This window comes from Schistocerca nitens, chromosome 3 (genome assembly GCF_023898315.1).
Source record: "Schistocerca nitens isolate TAMUIC-IGC-003100 chromosome 3, iqSchNite1.1, whole genome shotgun sequence".
Classification (NCBI taxonomy): Eukaryota; Metazoa; Arthropoda; class Insecta; order Orthoptera; family Acrididae; genus Schistocerca; species Schistocerca nitens.
Genome location: NC_064616.1, coordinates 561,705,960 through 561,724,707, shown reverse-complemented (window position 1 = coordinate 561,724,707; position 18,748 = coordinate 561,705,960). Strand labels below are relative to the sequence as shown.

At 41.7% G+C, this 18,748-nt stretch overlaps 1 protein-coding gene across 1 annotated transcript in view; it reads left to right on the top strand.

Annotated features, from left to right (window-relative positions):
* LOC126248468 (glycine dehydrogenase (decarboxylating), mitochondrial) overlaps positions 1-18,748 on the top strand; it is a 318,452-nt gene that overhangs the window by 259,311 nt on the left and 40,393 nt on the right. The window contains exon 15 of the mRNA XM_049949479.1: positions 1,322-1,469. Coding sequence (XP_049805436.1) covers positions 1,322-1,469 — 148 coding nt within the window. The remainder of the gene's footprint in view (positions 1-1,321; positions 1,470-18,748) is intronic.

Sequence of the window (18,748 nt, the reverse complement as noted above, 5' to 3'; positions counted from 1 at the left end):
ATGATTACTGCATTTTCCTTGTTACTGTGTGTCATTCTTCCATCTTCATCTTTCAGTATTAGTGTAGGGGCCCTATATTGTTGTAGTTGTTTCCCAAAGGTTTTATAGTAGTTCCTGGAGTTGGTTTTATGATAATTGCCTTCTATAGAGTTTATAATATCTTTATGGAATCCTCTCTTGATTCTTCTAATATTTTGTGTGAATTTTTTTCTTTCATTTTTTAGGTTGATGGCATTTTCTTCAGTTTTATGTGTTTGAAACTTTAACCATGCTTGGTGTCTATTTTCATGGAATTTCAGACATTCTGATGTCCACCATGCACATTTCCTTCATGGGTTCAAGGGAGCTAGATTCTCTGCTTCTTTTTTTTTTTTTAAGATTAGGCACTAGTTGTTCTAGATCATATGTTAATTTGATGCTTTGTGTTATTTGTTGGTATTTATTATTTTTAATTAGCTGATGTGGGTCAAACCTCCTTTTCATTTTATTAGTTTTTCCGGTCCTCTTCTTTAACGGAGCAAATTTTATTTTAATTTTAACTATATAATGGTCTGAGCCTGTGTCTACTCCTCTCAGTACTTTAACATTGTGGATCTCCTTATAAAAATTTTTGTCCATACAGACATGGTCTAGCTGCCACTCCCCCTTCCTCCAGTCTGGATGTTTCCATGTTTTAAGTTTACTTAGTTTACATGGTTTCCTCCTCCGTAGAACACTCTTGGTTTTTTGTGGCTGTGTTAAGGTATCTTCCAATGTTTTGTTCAGTAACCTTGGTTCATAATGCAGTAGTACAGTAGAGGTCAGCCATCAGAACCCTCTCCTGTGAATTTGATATGCACATTTTTCAATGCGCAAATTGAAATATTGTGTAAAATTTGTTAGAGTGGTCTTACTTCACATAAAGGTCATTCCTGTTTAAGCACTTGTAATATGCTAATACTTTATAATACTCAGAGTATGTTCACATAACTCAAGAATTAATATTTATCATGATTAGTATAAGATTCTTTTATTATTGTATCTATTTCAAGAAAAACAGCCCTCTTAAATTGCAAAATAATTAAAGTGTAAGGAAACAATTAACAGACAGTTAATTAATAAGAGTACAGTGTTTCAAAATGCAAGATCCTCATTTCAAAGTACAATTTATTATCAAATTCTTTTCATTTTGCTGCTATTTGTCAATGAAACGTGAATTCGTTAAGACAAACAAATTATTTACTTCTAGCAGCAAGAATAAATACTCTTATGTACAAATATATTTATTTTCCTTTGTATATTTCCAGTAAACTGTGTGATTTTATTTTTCATTTGTTCCCAGAAAAGCTCATCTTGCTCCATTCTTACCAACGCATCCTATTGTCAATCCAATGGCTGATATGGGTAAACAGTCGAAGTCTTTTGGTGTTGTAAGTGCTGCACCATTTGGTTCCTCTGCAATCTTACCAATTTCATGGGCATATATAAAGGTTAGTTAACAATATTGAACTCTGGGAAGATTTTCTGGTACAATTGTTACTCTCACTATTCATTGGTAAACATATTTCTAAAATTAGACTGTGGCCAGAACTACAGATATTCATGTGAGGGCAGAATTTTTTCAGTAAAACTGAACATTATTTATTACTAATGTTCTAGCCACAAAATTCTCAGACAAGTATACCTGATAAGTTATGAAATTTTTCTTTCGGCTGGAGAACAGGCTAGGGAGTAATAATGTAGGAGGATCTGCTATATATCAGGTGAATGAAAGAATTCGTATGTAAATCAAATTCTGCGTCAGATAAAAACTGATTCACTCACTGTAAATAAAAAAAGATAAAATGACTAGAGGAGATACTTAAAGGATGTGCCCCCAGGGGCTCAGCACTCATTTGCTGGGTACGGGCTTGGCGACCCCGGGGTGCCTGAGCTGGGGACTGGTAAGCGCCGCCAGTCCCCCGTCACCGTTACCTCTGAGCATACTTCAGCGACCACCATGCGGCGCGGCGGTGGAACGTTGTGTGTCTCAGGGAATGGGGATCTTGGCTTGACCGCCCGGATCGCGAGGATGGCATAAACCTCTATAAAAAAAACCTCAATCTCAAGGTGTGCTGCGCGCCGATGAGATGCATGGCTGTTGAGGTGGAACAGTCGATAGCGGGCAACCTCTGGGGAACCTGCCGCACCTCAGTTGTATAAGGCTTACCTAGGCACGCGGGGCTCTGTCTAGGTGGACTTGTAGTTCCCTAGCTGCTCGTGGGACCGAGATGGATCCTTCGAAATCTTCTTTTCTTCCTCCCAGCGGAAAGGGTGGGCCGCTGGAGGGTTCTAACACTGCTCTTAAGAGGGCCCGTGCAGTCAGTCCCCCTGACTCCGGCGCTTCTTTACAAAGTCCAGTCTTAGGTAACAGAATGCATTCTTGTGATCCGAACGTGTTTCTCATTGTGAAACGGAAGGAGGGTAGTTTCGAGAAGGTATCGCCCTTCTATATACAAAAGGGATTGGAGGGAATCTGTGGCTCCTTAAAATCGGTGAAGCGCTTACATAATGGGACCTTGCCAGTGGAAACTTCCACTTCCCAGCAAGCGCCTAAACTTCAGTCTGCTAAATGCCTTGGAGAGTATGCCATAGACACTCAACTGCACGGCACCTTGAACTACAGCAAAGGTGTTGTGACGTGCCGGGATCTAGTTGACATTCCCAAGGAAGAACTGCAACGTGAGTGGGCTCCGGCAGGTATCGTTGATGTTCAACATATCATGAGGAGGGTTGATGGCAATCTTGTCAAATCCGACTCCTTTATTCTAACCTTCAGTAGCACGAAACTTCCTGAACATGTGAAAGCTGGCTTTCTTCGCCTTAGTGTGAGGCCTTATTTCCCGACCCCAATGCGCTCTTTCAAATGCCAGCGTTTTGGGCATACCACCTTAGGATGCAAAGGTGACGCGACTTGTGGCAACTGTGGTAAAGCTGCTCATGATGGAGTTGGTTGCTCCTCTCCAGCCAAATGTATCAATTGCTCTGGGAACCACCCTGTTTGGAGTAGGGACTGCCAAATATTTTTAGAGGAACGCAAAGTCCAGGAAATAAAAACAACCAAGCGCATCCCCTATGGTGAGGCCAAGAAGATCTATAAGTCGATGCAACCTCCCACATTTGCTACATCTTTTGCCTCCCTGGTTCAGAAGCCTACTCCAAAAGTAGATGCCTCCACACAGACAGAGGTGGTGAGTGTTGGCACTAATACATGCAGCTGTCAGTGCACTTGCAATGCAGCCAGTGTTTCAGAGCCAGTAGCCCCTATTCGAATGGCAGACAAAGGTACAGTGGCGAACTTGGGCCAGCCCCTGACGCCTCCAACAGCTGAGGATGTTCCGAAGCCCAGTACAGCCATTACCACTCCCACATCAGCTCCCCCAAAGCCCATCAAACCGCAGAAAGCTCCCATACAGCAGCAACAGCGGGTCAAATCCCGTAGTAAACCGTCTGACCATGCAGATGTGGTTTTCCGTGAGGCTTCCTCTGACTCTTCCCCAGAGTTGATGGAATCCGATGTATGTGTGGGGAAATCATCTCGCCCCACGCCTGCCCCTCCACCTGCTGCAGTCTCCCCGCCCCGTCGGAGAGACAGGATGAAGGTGCTACCCCCATCATAGATGGCTCCCATACTTCAGTGGAACTTGCAAGGGTTCAGGACGCATGTGGAGGAACTTCGTCTACTATCCCAGGGTAGACCACTGTGTCTCTGTCTCCAGGAGACGTATTTCCATCCATCATACTCCCCTGAGATACGAGGCTATACACTCCACAAAAAGGACGACCTGCGTGGAGAGAGAGCTAGAGGAGGCGTCGGTATTTTCGTCAGGACAGACTACCACTCCTCGCCTCTCTCACTTACAACGACTTTACAGGCCGTCGCTGTGTCCGTGCACGTGTGTCATCCATTGACTGTCTGTTCACTTTACTTGCCCCCACATGATGCTCTTGATGACGCGGCCCTCACCGACCTTCTTACACAGCTCCCCCAGCCATTCATTATTTGTGGTGATTTTAATGCCCACAATGTGCTTTGGGGCTCTGAAATTACCTGCCCCAGGGGTAGAGCGATTGAGAGGCTTCTCCTGTCCTCCTGTGCCTACTTGCTCAATGGAGGACAGAGTACGCATTTCTGCACGGCGACTGGGTCGTTCTCTGCTATTGATCTCTCGCTTTGCTCTCCAGCTCTTGCCTCCAGTGCTCACTGGGAAGTGGTTGCTGACTTGCACGGCAGTGATCATTTCCCAATCTGGATTCACCTTCCAGATGGCGTGGGGCCCGAAAGGAGACCACCACGATGGGTGCTCAGTGGAGCTGACTGGACACTTTATAGCCAGTTGGCCCAATTCGAACACTGTGTGACTGTTGAGGTGTGGGTGGATCGTATTACCAAAACGGTCCACCACGCCGCTGCAGCATCCATTCCACAGTCCACAGGCCACCGGAAAAGGCCACCTGTGCCTTGGTGGAGTGACGAATGCCGCTCTGCAATCAGGACCAGGCGTGCGGCTCTGCGTCGGTTCAAGTGTCGGCTGACTGCTGAGAATCTTGCAGCCTTTCGGGTGGCGAGGGCAAGATGTCGCCGCATTATTCGTGAGAGCAAGAAGAGGTCGTGGCAAAAGTTCCTGACCACCATTAATCGTTCCACCAAAAGTTCCATTGTGTGGGAGACCATCAGGAGAATTTCTGGTAGAGGAGGGAGGTGCCCCATAGCTGCTGTAATGAATAACGGCACTCTCCACACAGATCCGCGAGACATTGCCCAGACTATGGCAGCATATTTTGCGACAGTTACTGCCACAACCATTCAGCATCCAGGTTTCCAGCGCCATAGAGCGGTTGCTGAGAGGTGTAGTCTGAACTTCCAGTCCACCTCTCATGAAGTTTACAACTGCCCGTTTTCTATGTGGGAGCTGGATTCTGCATTGTCTGGAGCTCGTGACACATCCCCTGGTCATGACAGGATCCATTACAGTATGCTATGGCACCTCACAATGCGCAACAGAGAACTCCTCCTCGCACTTTTTAATGACATTTGGGCGTCGGGTCACTTTCCTGACGCGTGGCGTGAGGCAGTTTTAATCCCTTTTTTAAAACCTGGGAAAGACTGCACGAGCCCAAGTAGCTACCATAGTATTGCCCTCACTAGTTGCATAGGGAAGACCTTGGAGCGGATGGTCAACCGCCGCCTTGTCTGGATGTTAGAATCCCGGCAACTCCTTAGTCGCTTTCAGTGTGGGTTCAGGAGGTTTCGTTCCACCTTCGATAACCTTGCCCTCCTGGAGGCGGCTATACAACAAGCTTTCCTACGCCGTTATCACCTTATAGGTGTATTTTTCGACATCGAGAAGGTCTACGATACCACTTGGAGGCGTCTCATCCTGGAGAAGCTTCATGAATGGGGTTTTCGTGGTTGTCTTCCTCTTTTTATTCAGTCTTTCCTCTCGCCACGATATTTTAGATACCGAATTGGTGACGTACTGTCTGATCGCTTTGAGCAGGAGAATGGTGTCCCCCAGGGTAGCGTTTTAAGTGTGACTCTCTTTGCCATCGCTATTAATAGCATTACGTCCATAGTGAAAAGTCCTGTCCAGTGTTCTTTGTTTGTGGATGATTTCTCTTTGTTCTGCTCTTCTTCAAGCCTTGCAACGACAACTCGTCAGTTGCAACTTACGATTAGGCATTTGGATGACTGGGCACTGAAGAGTGGATTTAAGTTTTCCACCGAGAAGTCTGTATGTGTTCTTTTTAACCATTCTCGTTCGATTTTCACCTTTCCTGAGTTGCGCTTGAGGGACACTATTCTGTATTTTAAAGACACGGTGAGATTTCTGGGGCTCATTTTTGACTCGAGGCTCACGTGGTTACCTCATCTTAAAGACCTGAAACGGCGGTCGCTTCGGGCTTTAAGTATTTTAAAATGTCTTAGCCACAGTACATGGGGAGCTGACAGGACTTGTCTGCTCCAGTTTTACAGGGCGTTTGTGCAATCTCGGCTCGATTATGGGTGCACGGTGTATGGGTCTGCGAGGCCTTCGTACTTAAAGATTTTAGACGTTGTCCACCATGAGGGGCTTCGGTTGGCCACTGGGGCATTCCGAACTAGCCCCATACCAAGCGTCTGTGCAGAGGCTGGTGAACCGCCACTTCACATGCGGCGATGGCTTCCTACGGTCCGCCAGGCGTATAAAACTTTGTCCACACCATACACACCTGCATACCATACCGTTGCTCAGCCTCCTCTGGCACGGTTATTTCATAACCGGCAACGTGCGACGCAGCCCTATGGGATTCGCGCACAGGATTGCCTCGCTGCAATGTCTATGGCTGGTCTTCATGTTTTACGTCGTGGTTGGAGCAGATCTCCACCTTGGCTCCTCCGGAGACCCAAACTTATTTTAGAAGGATGGCACGCCAGATTTTACATTCCAGTCACTGTTTTTTAACATTTTAGATGTGCATCACGGTTTCACTGTCGTTTACACTGATGGCTCCAAACAGGAGAATTTCCTTGGGTGTTCTGTGGTGTTCCCGGATAATGTTACCCGGATTCGCCTCCCTGCTGAATATACCGTTTTCGCAGCGGAGCTCCACACGATCCTGAAGGCACTGGAGCAGATGAATCGTGTTCGGGGCGATCGATTTCTTCTCTGCTCCGATTCTCTTAGTGCCTTACAATCACTGCAGAACCTATACCCGACTGAGGAGATGGTCCAGCTGATACATGGCCAACTGTACTTGCTCCAACAGCGGGGTAAAGAGGTATCCTTCTGCTGGGTGCCTGGTCATGTCGGCATATGGGGCAATGAACAGGCTGATCGGGCTGCCAAGGAGGCCTGCAGAGAGCAGGATGTGGTCCAGTGTCCTATCCCCTTGCAGTCAGTCATCGCTGCACTCCACAGGAAGTGCATGGAGTTGTGGGAGGACAAATGGCTGGCGGTGATGGCCAATAAACTGCGGTCGGTAAAGTCAACCACTCGGCCGTGGCGTTCCTCCTGCCGGTTGCTCAGGCGGGAAGAGGTGGCCCTCACACGTCTTCGGATCGGGCACTGTCCTCTGACGCATAGCTATTTATTACGGCGGGAGGATCCTCCGTTTTGTGATGCCTGTGGTGTGCACATCTCTGTCCGGCACGTTTTAACAGACTGCATTTTATATTGTGATGCAAGGGCAGAAGCACAAGTTGATGGGGATCTGCCTTGTGTTTTAGCAAACGATGAGACGTGTGTGTCTAGGGTTTTTAAGTTTTGTGATGTGTCTGGACTCTGGCCTAAACTTTTAGGCTGGAGGTTTTAGTGTATTGCAGAGTGGCTGACTCCTCCCTTTTTTTCCTTGCGGTCAGCCAGCCACTTCCATCTGCTACATTGTTTTAGCTCCCTCTCTCATTTTCTTCCTGTGTTGTCCCTGTTTTACTGCTGACGCCCTGCTTCATCCCACGCTTCGGTGTGGGTGAGCACATATTTTCCAATGATTGTTCCCCATGTTTTATGTTCCGTTTTATGTAAATGTTCTGAGCTTTTTTTTCTTGACACCCGTCTCACTAGGATACTGAACGGGCGCTGAAGACCTTGCTGTCATGTGCCCAGAAAACCCCTCTACTACTCTATCTAAAGGATGTGGAATAAGTAAAAAAATAAATTAATGAAGAAAAACTGTAAAAATTGCTGCTGTTAGTTACACTTATTACCAATCAATATTCATGATAAAATTCGCTATTTAAGTTTGCTTTGCCTGATTTTTGTTTGTAGCGCCAGTAAAAAAAGAACAATAGACAAACAAACACTGCATTTAACAATTCATGTTTCCTAGTTATATCATATTCAATAACATGTACTTAAATATTAGTAACTAGTTGAAAAATAAACTGTGGAAAAAGTCAGTATCAATCACTTATGAAAGTGGCAAGGTTGCCAATACGCTACGTTTTGAAAATATGCTAACACAGTAAATAAATTATGGGTATATATTTTGATTACACCTAAGTTTTTACCCAAGCTAAAACAGAAAAATGACCGGCAGTGTTTCTCTTTGTCAGTAGCTTTACAACATTCCGTATACAAGAAAACATAACTAGTCATTGTTGTTCAAATGTGTGTTAAATCTTATGGGACTTAACTGCTAAGGTCATCAGTCCCTAAGTTTACACACTACTTAACCTAAATTATCCTAAGGACATACATACACATCCATGCCTGAGGGAGGACTCGAACCTCCACCAGGAACAGCCGCACAGTCCATGACTGCAGCAACTTAGACCCCCACAGCCGTTTCCGCGAGGCAACTAGTCATTGTTGAGCTTGTTTTTAATTTGAGAATATAGTGTTTAATTGTCTTTATATACTTTGAAACTGTATTTCCAGCTTCAAAAGGCTACACTCAAAACAAAAAATGATTTCCATAAGGCAAAAACTAAATTTGAATGATGTTAACTGGAGAGAGAGTAGCTTAAATGTTTTAGCTGGAGCATTATTTCCATCGCCAGTTTCAACCATACATATAATGGAACATTGCAGACACACATTCTCACATTCCAGAGTGAAAATGTGCAATTTCTTCAAGTAATGAACTGATGCTTGCAAAAGTTATTTGATAGAAAACTTCTTTACAAGAAAATGCAGCATTTTTATGGAGAATCATCCACAGAAACAGTCATTTTGGTGTGCTCCATGGGAATGTGATAGGGCCATTATTACTCGTATAATATATTATTGTTTTAGCAGAAAACATTGATAGAAACTTCAGGCTTCTAACAGATGATACTGTTATCTATAATGGAACCTCATTTTGTGATAATTGTAGTAGTGTGCAGTGAATTCTTGACTAATCTTGAGCTTGACATGAGGTCATGGACTTCAAGAAACATAAAATCAAGTAGTCCTTGATTCTTCTTCTTCTTCTTCTTCTTTCTTTTTCTTATCACGGCATTACAACCCTATGTGGGAATTTAGCCTCTTTAACAAGGTTCCTCCATCCTGCCCTCCATCAATGCAGTTTTTGCCATCCAGTGATTCCAAAAGTTTTTATATCCTCTTCCACGTTGTCAATGCACTGCTGTCTTCTTTCAGTAGGCCTACATTGTTAAACATCTTTTGTCAGCATCCATCCTAAGAATGCGTCCAAGCCAATCTATCCTTTTGCTTCATATTGATTTTACAATGTCTGTTCCTTGTATAAAGCAATCTATCCCAACATTTGCTCCGTTTATTTATTTATTTGTTTGTTTATTTAATGTTCTGTACATCTCGTATTGTGAGAATGTCACATGAGATGTGGAACGAGTCAAACATACAAAACAACAAACATACAAAAAGATACAAAACAGTCTTCATTAAATATATAGAAAATGTTCTACATAACTGCATATAGTTAATACAAAGTTTAGAGGAAAAACAGATACTGTACATATAACAGCAGATTTCTTTGAGTGTTAATACAAAATTTCATGTTTTAATTTGGAGAAAAATTGCAAGCACATTTCTTTGTTAACAAGATGGATAATTCTATCTAAATGCTATTTCCCTTTTTGCATCATAAAACTCTTCTAATGTATAAACAGACATATTTAACAAATATTCCTTTAGTTTTGCTTTAAAAAGAGATTCATCTTCTCTTAAACATTTTATCTGGTCAGGGAGATGGTTAAAAATTTTTGTTCCTGACCATTTGACACCTCTCTGAACAACTGTCAGGTTCTTAAGTTCACAATGAGGATTTTCTTTCCCTCTTGTATTATATTTGTGATAGTTCTTATTTGATGGAAATTGTGCAGGGTTCTTAATTACAAAACACATCAGTGAATATATGTACTGGGATACAGTGGTCATTATTTGCAGCTTTTTGAAAAGGTTACGGCATGCTAGGGGCTACTCCGCACATAATTCTAATAACCCTTTTCTGGGCCACAAAAATTTTCTTTGCCAAAGCTAAATTTCCCCAGAAGATAATTCCGTAACACATAACAGAGTGAAAATATCCATAGTATGTGGACTTCATAGTGGTTAAATCTCCAATGGAAGACATCATTCTGATAGCATACATAGCCGAGCTCAATTTTTTTAGGGTCTGTTGTATATGGAAGTACCAGTACTCCAAGAAATTTAGACACATCCATTCTTTCTATTGGTTGATTTCCACATGTTACATTTATTTCTCTCCATGTATCAATATAAGCCTGAACTGTCCCAAAGATGTTGTGCAGCATCCTGTGTTCAAATATTATGAGCTGATACTCATAAATGTTTTGGTGTCACATCTGGCCTGATCCATTTGACTGACCTGATCCACTGGCAGTTTAATCTATCTGTCTAATATCATGGAGACTAGTAACATACATATGTGTAAGTACCATTTAAGCCATGTGATTTTATTTCAGTTGACATGGAGTTTGTCCTACTAATTATATAACCCAGATATTCAAAATCTGTACATCTTCAAAATTGAAGCCTGTTTCTGATAATATATTCAGATTTTTAGTTCCTTCGTGTTGAGCATCATGCACTTGGTCTTCATTTCATGGACAGTAAGGCCTTGAGGCTGTGTGGCTTCCTCTATTTTACTGTTCTTTCTAATGAACTACTTCTTCTACTAACCTATGAGCAACTTTGTTCATATATAACTAGATATCTCATATTTCTGAATAGCTGTTTCCAGAGCAAAAAGTGAGTGACCTTTTCTTACTCTATTACAGATGTTAAACAAAGTAGTACTCGGCATTGTTTGCCACCTCATGCAAAAAATATGCTCTGCTGTGCTCTACGATTTCCACCAGTTTTAATGGGATGAACTGATATTATAGTGCTCATCTTTGGCTTACCAGCACAGAAGATGGCACCAAACCATCCAAGTGCAAAATTTGTGCAGTTTACATGTTTAATTATTCATATAAGCTCATTTTTTGTCATTTCATGTGTATAATGTTGAGATCATATGTGTCAGACAAAGTCACTTTGAAAATAACGACTCTAAAATTTTATGTAAAATTTAAGTGCATACTCTTGCACAGTAGCTTTGCAGGAATGCACATACTACACTAGTGCACCTCCCTCCTCACTCCAAATTATCATTTATGCCACAGCCCACTTGGTATTCCCCCTAAACTTGAACAGCATTGCAGAGGCTCTAACAGTATCGGAATAGCACCTCAGCATCAAATGAAATGGGAATCCTTCCTGAAACCCAGATATAGGTGCTTTAATTAGATGAAACTATATGGTTCCAGAAATCTTACCAAGTCTCAAAGATCAATGATATACACAGGGGTCCAGAAAAATGTAGACACTCTTTTATAATCAATATTAATGGAACAAAATGACATACATTACATTTCTTGCACACAGGGATGGTTATTTTGTGTGTTCAAAGTGACCCCCATTAGCAGCCAAACAAGTAGATGTCGCTGTACTGTTGACCAAACTGTCACTGTCAGGTTGCCAGTGTAACAGGTGCACAGGATGCCTCAATGGTTTCTCATAGCTCATTCAGTTTAGTTAGCTTCTGGTGATACAGTTCATTTTCCAAGGTACCCCATACGTAGAAGTCAAGAGGTGTAAGGTCTGGAGAACATGGTGTGTACTCAGCAGCTCTTCTTAAACCTATCCACTATCTAGGCAGATTTTCATGCAAGTAGGCTCTGACATCTCTGTGGTAGTAAGGTGGAGTGCCATTTTGTGGTAGGTAAAATCTTTCATTCCCAAACATCTCTCAGGTGACAAGTAAAATTGATGTTTGCAGCATATGAAGCTACACCTCACCAGTTATGGTACCTTCAGGGAAGAATGGGCCAATAAAACTGTCCAGTGACAGACCACACCACACATTAACACCTGCTAGATTAACATGTTTGTCCACATGAACATGAGGGTTTCCAGGAGCTCAGTACACAGAGTTGTGGCAGTTAACAGTACTGTTCAGTTTGAATTGTGCCTCATCAATCCAGGTAACCATCCTTGAAAACCACTCATGCTCATGAAGCATGCCTTCAAAGCACTCACAGTACTCCATCTTTCGATCAGGGTCATCCTCATTCATAGTGTGCAGCAGTCTTGGAATGTACACTTTCCACTCTGGAGCTTCAGAGTTTGTTGTATGCTTGAACAGCATACCCCACTTTCATGTGCATCCTACTTCACAGATTTTTTAGGTGACCTAGTAAAATCTTGCAACACAGCAGCACTGGAAGATGGATTTGTTGATATTTTTGGTTGGCCAGATCTTTCCTTATGCACATCCTGAATGGTACCATCAGCTTCAAATTTGTCCTGAATATGATAAATTGTTATATGTATTGGTGGCTGAGTTCCATACACATTACACCACTGCCATTGTATCTCCATCATACTTTTTGTACTTCCAGTACCACTTCAATATGACCTTGTGTTGCTCAAATGACAATCTTACTTCATTCATTGCTGCACTGTCATCTGCTAGAAAACACACACCAAGATCTGTTGGGAAAACATTGGACTACACAACTGTGCAACATTTCAAAAATATGTCATTTTGTTCCAGGGATATTGACTGTCAAAGAGTGTCTACATTTTTCTGTTTGAATCCTGGCTTTGGGGCAAATTTTCATTTGTTGCTTCAGTCTGCATATATACATCTTATGGATTAATTTGCTGTGGCATAATAGTGTCTTCTGTGACAACTATAAATGTCACACCATGTGTGTGTGTGTGTGTGTGTGTGTGTGTGTGTGTGTGTGTGTGTGTGTGTGTGTGTGTGTGTGTTGGGGCTTATGGCGCTCAACGTCGAGGTCATCAGCGCCCTGACATGCATTAAAGGGAACGAATGTGGACAGACCTAATAAAACTGAAACACACCGGGTGATCAAAAAGTCAGTATAAATTTGAAAACTTAATAAACCACAGAATAATGTATATAGAGAGGTACAAATTGACACACATGCTTGGAATGACATGGGGTTTTATTAGAACCAAAAAACTACAAAAGTTCAAAAAATGTCCGACATGGCGCTTCATCTGATCAGAATAGCAATAATTAGCATAACAAAGTAAGACAAAGCAAAGATGATGTTCTTTACAGGAAATGCTCAATATGTCCACCATCATTCCTCAACAATAGCTGTAGTCGAGGAATAATGTTGTGAACAGCACTGTAAAGCATGTCTGGAGTTATGGTGAGGCATTGGCGTTGGATGTTGTCTTTCAGCATCCCTAGAGATGTCGGTCGATCATGATACACTTGCAACTTCAGATAACCCCAAAGCCAATAATCACACGGACTGAGGTCTGGGGACCTGGGAGGCCAAGCATGACAAAAGTGGTGGCTGAGCACACGATCATCACCAAATGACGTGCGCAAGAGATCTTTCACGCATCTAGCAATATGGGGTGGAGTGCCATCCTGCATAAACATCGTACATTCCAGCAGGTGTTTATCAGCCGGGCTGGGGAGGATACAATTCTGTAACATATCGGCGTACCTCTCACCCATCACGGTAGCAGTTACAAAACCAGAATCACACATTTCCTTGAAGAAAAAAGGCCCAATAATGGTAGATGTGGTAAATACAACCCATACCGTGACTTCCTCATCGTGCAATGGAGTTTCCATGACAGTTCTAGGATTTTTGGTAGCCCAAATTCTGCAGTTGTGGGCGTTGACAGACGCTCGGAGCGTGAAATGAGCTTCGTCGGTCCACAACACGTTACTCTACCAATCGTCATCTTCCGCCATCTTTTGAAACACCCACACCGCAAATGCCCTCCGCTTCACTAAATCGCCAGGTAACACTTCATGATGCCGATGGATTTTGAACGGATAGCATCATAGGGTACGCCTCAGTGCCAACCAAACAGTAGTGTATGGAATGATGGTGCAACATGCGACTGCACGAGCACTGACTGCTCCGTGCATAGACGAACCCGCTACAGTCTCCATTTCTTCCTGAACTGTCTCAGCAGCATTACGCCTTGTCCTCGGTCGGCCACTACGGGGTCTATCGTCTAAACAACCCATGGCTTCGAATTTCAAATTCATTCTCACCACAGCTGCATTTGTCAACGGACCTTTACCCATTCGAATCCCCTTCCTATGGCGATAGAATAGTAATGCTGAACTAGCAAATTCCCCATTCTGATAATACAGCTTCACTAAAATCGCCTTTTCAGGTAACGTCAACATGCTGCGACTGCTGGCGCATCTGATTCTCTCTCTCATTGCAGCTCCTTTTATACACGATTGTCATGCGCAGTCACTGACGTTTTGCTGTCCAGCGCCATCTGTCGGACATTTTGTGAACTTTTTTTTTTTCCCCCCTAATGAAACCCCATGTCATTCTAAGTATCTGTGTCTATTTTTAACTCTCTGTCTACATTATCCCATGGTTTATTAAGTTTTCAAATTTATACTGACTTTTTGATCACCCGTTATTTTTACCTTTAAACAGCAATATATGAGGGGTAGTCATAAATTTTTAGTTAACACACCAAAAACATGGAGTTTTTACTATGACTCTTGTTGATGGTGTTAGTCCTTTTCTATGTATCACCCTTAAATGTGACATTTTCCCAATGATAAAGATAACTTGGTGGAGACCTTGGTTGTAGATGCCTGCAGTTTCACTGTTCAGGAAATATTCCACCTTGAAAATCACCTCATCATGAGTTCGGGGATGCCTGCCATGCAATGATTTTTTTTCATCTGAAGATAGAGAAAGAAGTCACTGGATGCCATGTCAGGAGAATATGGAGGGGAGGCAAAAGTTGTAGCACAAAGAATCAGGATAGTTGGCTGTATCCTGTGCAGGATCAGTCGGGGCATTGTGAAATAGCAAAAGGACGCCCTTGGACAGCTTGCCCTGATGCTTTGTCTTGACTGCTTCCCATAACCATATTGTGAGAGTTTGGTAGTACACTTCTGTGAGGATATGCCCTTTATGGGCATAATCTTTTAGCATCACACCATAGAAGTTCCAAAAACTGTTCAGCTTATGTGGCACTATGGTGGTTGCATCTTCACCTTTTTTAGTGGTGGTGAATCCATAAGTTTCCATTGTTTGCTTTGTTCCTTTACCTTGGGGTCTTAGTAAATCACCCAGCCCTCTTCAATGGTGATTAGGTGACTAAAGAAGCCACCTGGAATGGTCTGAAACAATTGCAACATTCCAATTACTACCTCAGTTTGGCAAGCCTTTTGAACATATGTAAGCAGTCATGCAGCACAGTGGGCAGTGACATGTTTTATATTTAAAATGTTGTGCAAGATGTTGAAAACTAACTCATGACTGATTTCCATTTTCCCGCTATCATGTGAAATGTGATATGCCAGTCAACAAGCATCAGGGCCTCCACTTCTATTGTGATTCCCAGTTCTTTGGTATTGAGACTCATTTAACCACAATGAAAGTACCTGTACCGCCCTACCACTGTGCCATATGATAGTGCATTGTTGCTGTATAAGTTCACCAACTTAGCACACGTGATCACACAAATTATTGCTGGATATTCCATTTTATCAGTGGGCTGTGTCATTTTGTGTTGGCTTCTCCAGCATGCTGAGGTACTCTAATGGAGGAATTTCAATGTACACCAGCATTGCAGACATGTACTTACAGATATACAAAACTTTAACTCTGTAACTTTTTTACTCTGACACGATAATTAAAACTATATGACTAATCCTTGTATATTGTCTACATTTGTCCTAAGTTTATGCCATTTTTAAAATCTGAGACATGCAGTTCCAAATATCCTCAGAGAAGTGGTAAATTTTATACCATACTTTTCTCTTATTGTATGCTGTAATGGAAATCACTTTGTTGGCTGTTTATCACTTCATTTCCTAAGGGGGCATGTAACAGAAAATGTAAACATTTATTTAAAACATCATTACAGCCATATTTATTAATGTATAAATCTAAAATTTTGCATGTGTAAAGCAAAAGAGCTGTGGCTGTGTTTTAATGGAAAAATACATTTGTAAGAGATTCACTATTATGAATATCTACCTCAGGATCTATTTCTTTTTGGTTTACTTCCACCAATTCCTCCACTGCTTTCTTCATAGAAACTTTGGCAGTATCACATACAGCATCAGACATTTCTTTCTTTATTGTTTCAAACCTTCCACAAGATGGAGGCATGTTCAGAAAACCACATAATAAATTACCTCCTCCTCTGCCCTGACCAAGGCATCTCAGAGCATATGCTAACCTAAAATTGCTTTCACAGGTACCAGTGTCAGTTGTTTTGGAGGAGGAAAATGAAAATTCATAGCCACACGAATTACAAATTAGTTTAAAATCACAAGCTATTCCCACTCTTCTTTCTTCAACAACAATCATGCATTCCGTATTTTTACAGCTAACACATGAAGATGAAAACTTTATAGCCTGCCAGAGAAGCTATAAATCAATAAATCTGAATCCAGTGGAATCCATATCAACATCATTCATACACCTGTACAGTTATCCTGTCCTAAGTTTCGATGTTAAAGCTGAGAGATTTTGGTCTTCATTTTTAGCTGCTTCCTCTTTTTTGTTGGTAAACTGATTCCATGAAAACTCCATTTCTTAAACACAGATTTTCCACCACACACTCTGCATAAATCTTGACTTCCACACAAAGGTTTAAAAATTCAGCCTTCCACCTACTAATATGTATTAGTATTGTCAAAACATAAACAAACCCCATGCAAGAAAGTTTTCAGGCAAAGATAGAGATGTCAGCCAGAGATATTGAAGTTAGCCAAAGATATCGAAAGAAAATAGCCTTCACACTGAAAAAAATTCCGCTGAAGCAAGCAGTTTCCCAAATGTCGGAAAATGTGGGAGTGACTGCCAGTGCAGAGTTAATCAGTTTAACAATTTAAAGGCATTTCTAAAGCTGCTATCACCATAGAATTCACACACAACATAGATTAAACTGTGTTGATTAAGAAAATAATATTTTTTTAAAATCGATTTTCTTTGGACCAAAATCCATTATGTCCCCCACTTAAAGGGAATTTTTGATTCTTGTGGTATAACAGACCAATAAATTAAGAGAATCAGTAAGTTTTGCTTAAAGTTATTTGTTTACTTTTATTTCAAACAGTGCTTCAGTCCTATGTGTGCTGTGCTTAGGCACAGGACAAATTAGTTGCTGTTTTCATGCAGTTCGAAACTGCCTGACTAGTGTCAAGCACTTGGGAGCTGCTGCAAGTGGGTGTGTTGGGAGCGCTACTGAGGGACATGTACTAGAGATAACTAGAGGTATCTCAAGTGCAAAATTTTTGAGCCTTTTATTGGCATTTTTGAAGTATTGCCTGTTGGCTTTTGTCTTGGGATCTTCAGCTGACATTTATTTAATAATTTTCATACATTTTGCCAGCACATGTGTCTGGAATTGTCAAAGGTACATCCTCCATTGCTAGTGACAGACTAGATCATGTCGACTGCAAGAGATTATACATATTTGTCATGCAACATATGAAGGTCTTTCCCTTATCATTACTGCTGTGGTTCTCCCCTTGGTGCATGCAAAGGTGGTTTGCTGCAGCATGGGAATCAATGATCTCTTTACTTTGAGACTGTTGTGGTGAACTAAGGGTATGTTTCGTGGCAAGAAAAGAACAAGACACTTTATGTAACATGGATGCACATAAACAACGCACACTACAAACTACAGACAAAACAAAGAATACACACATGTAGTGCAGAGAGGTTTCATAGAACACTAAATGAGGTTCACCGCAGAAGCAAACAGGAGACACATCATTGTTTGATTTGGGGGAAGTAGTGATGTAAATAACTGAAACTGTAGTGCAAAAAATACTTTTTAGTAAGAAAAACGAAGTAATAGTGGAACAAAACTCATTAGTTACAATTTCCTATCTTAGTACACAGTGTTCTAAATTTGTCAGAGTTTAAAGACTTTGTAAATATGTCCTAAAAGTTAGTTTTCAGAACACATATATTCCACATTGATATCCACATTTTGGTAAAATTCATGAACAAAATAACAACATACTTTGACTTGGTTAGAACATTTGTGGACTTCTGGAGTTTTCACTAATTTAGTGGTGCTCACATTATCAGTGAATAATATATGCATTATCAGTAATTTGTGGCTGTCCCAATCCCCTTTGTTTCTAATGTTCCTCATTCCTCCAAAACCTCAAGAACTTCTCTTCCTCTCAGTTCACTAGATCTCAGTGAATGACTGACATGGATGTGATCCTCCATCCCACTTATGATTCCTTAAGAAGCTTTGTTCACACTAAACCCACCAATCACCAACAATATCTACATTTGAACAGCTGCCATCATTTCACACCATGAAGTCCTCCCAATGCAACCTGAGAACACATGGATGCCACATTTGCAGTGATAAGCTATCTCTGTGCTAGTATGTTGAAGGACTTGATGGGGTGTTTGCAAACTGGAATTACCTTCCCAGTGTTGTCCAAAAACAGGTCTTCTATGACTTATCTAACATTCATTACAAATCTACTGTCCATTCTCAGAGGTATGTCAGAATAATGAAATCATGTTTTCCATCAGGACCTTGGCTATCTTTTGGCATTGCCTGAAATTAGAAATATCTTCCTCACAATTATACCATCCCACAGTGGTATTCAGCTGCTTACCTAAAGTACACAGTATCTTTGCCTATTCCTATGCTTCTTCTGCTCCCCCATAAACCTGTGGAAGATTCAGGTGCAAGACTTGTCCCATGCATCTGCCTACATCATCATATTTGATTCCTGGCACTGGAATTTCTTAACC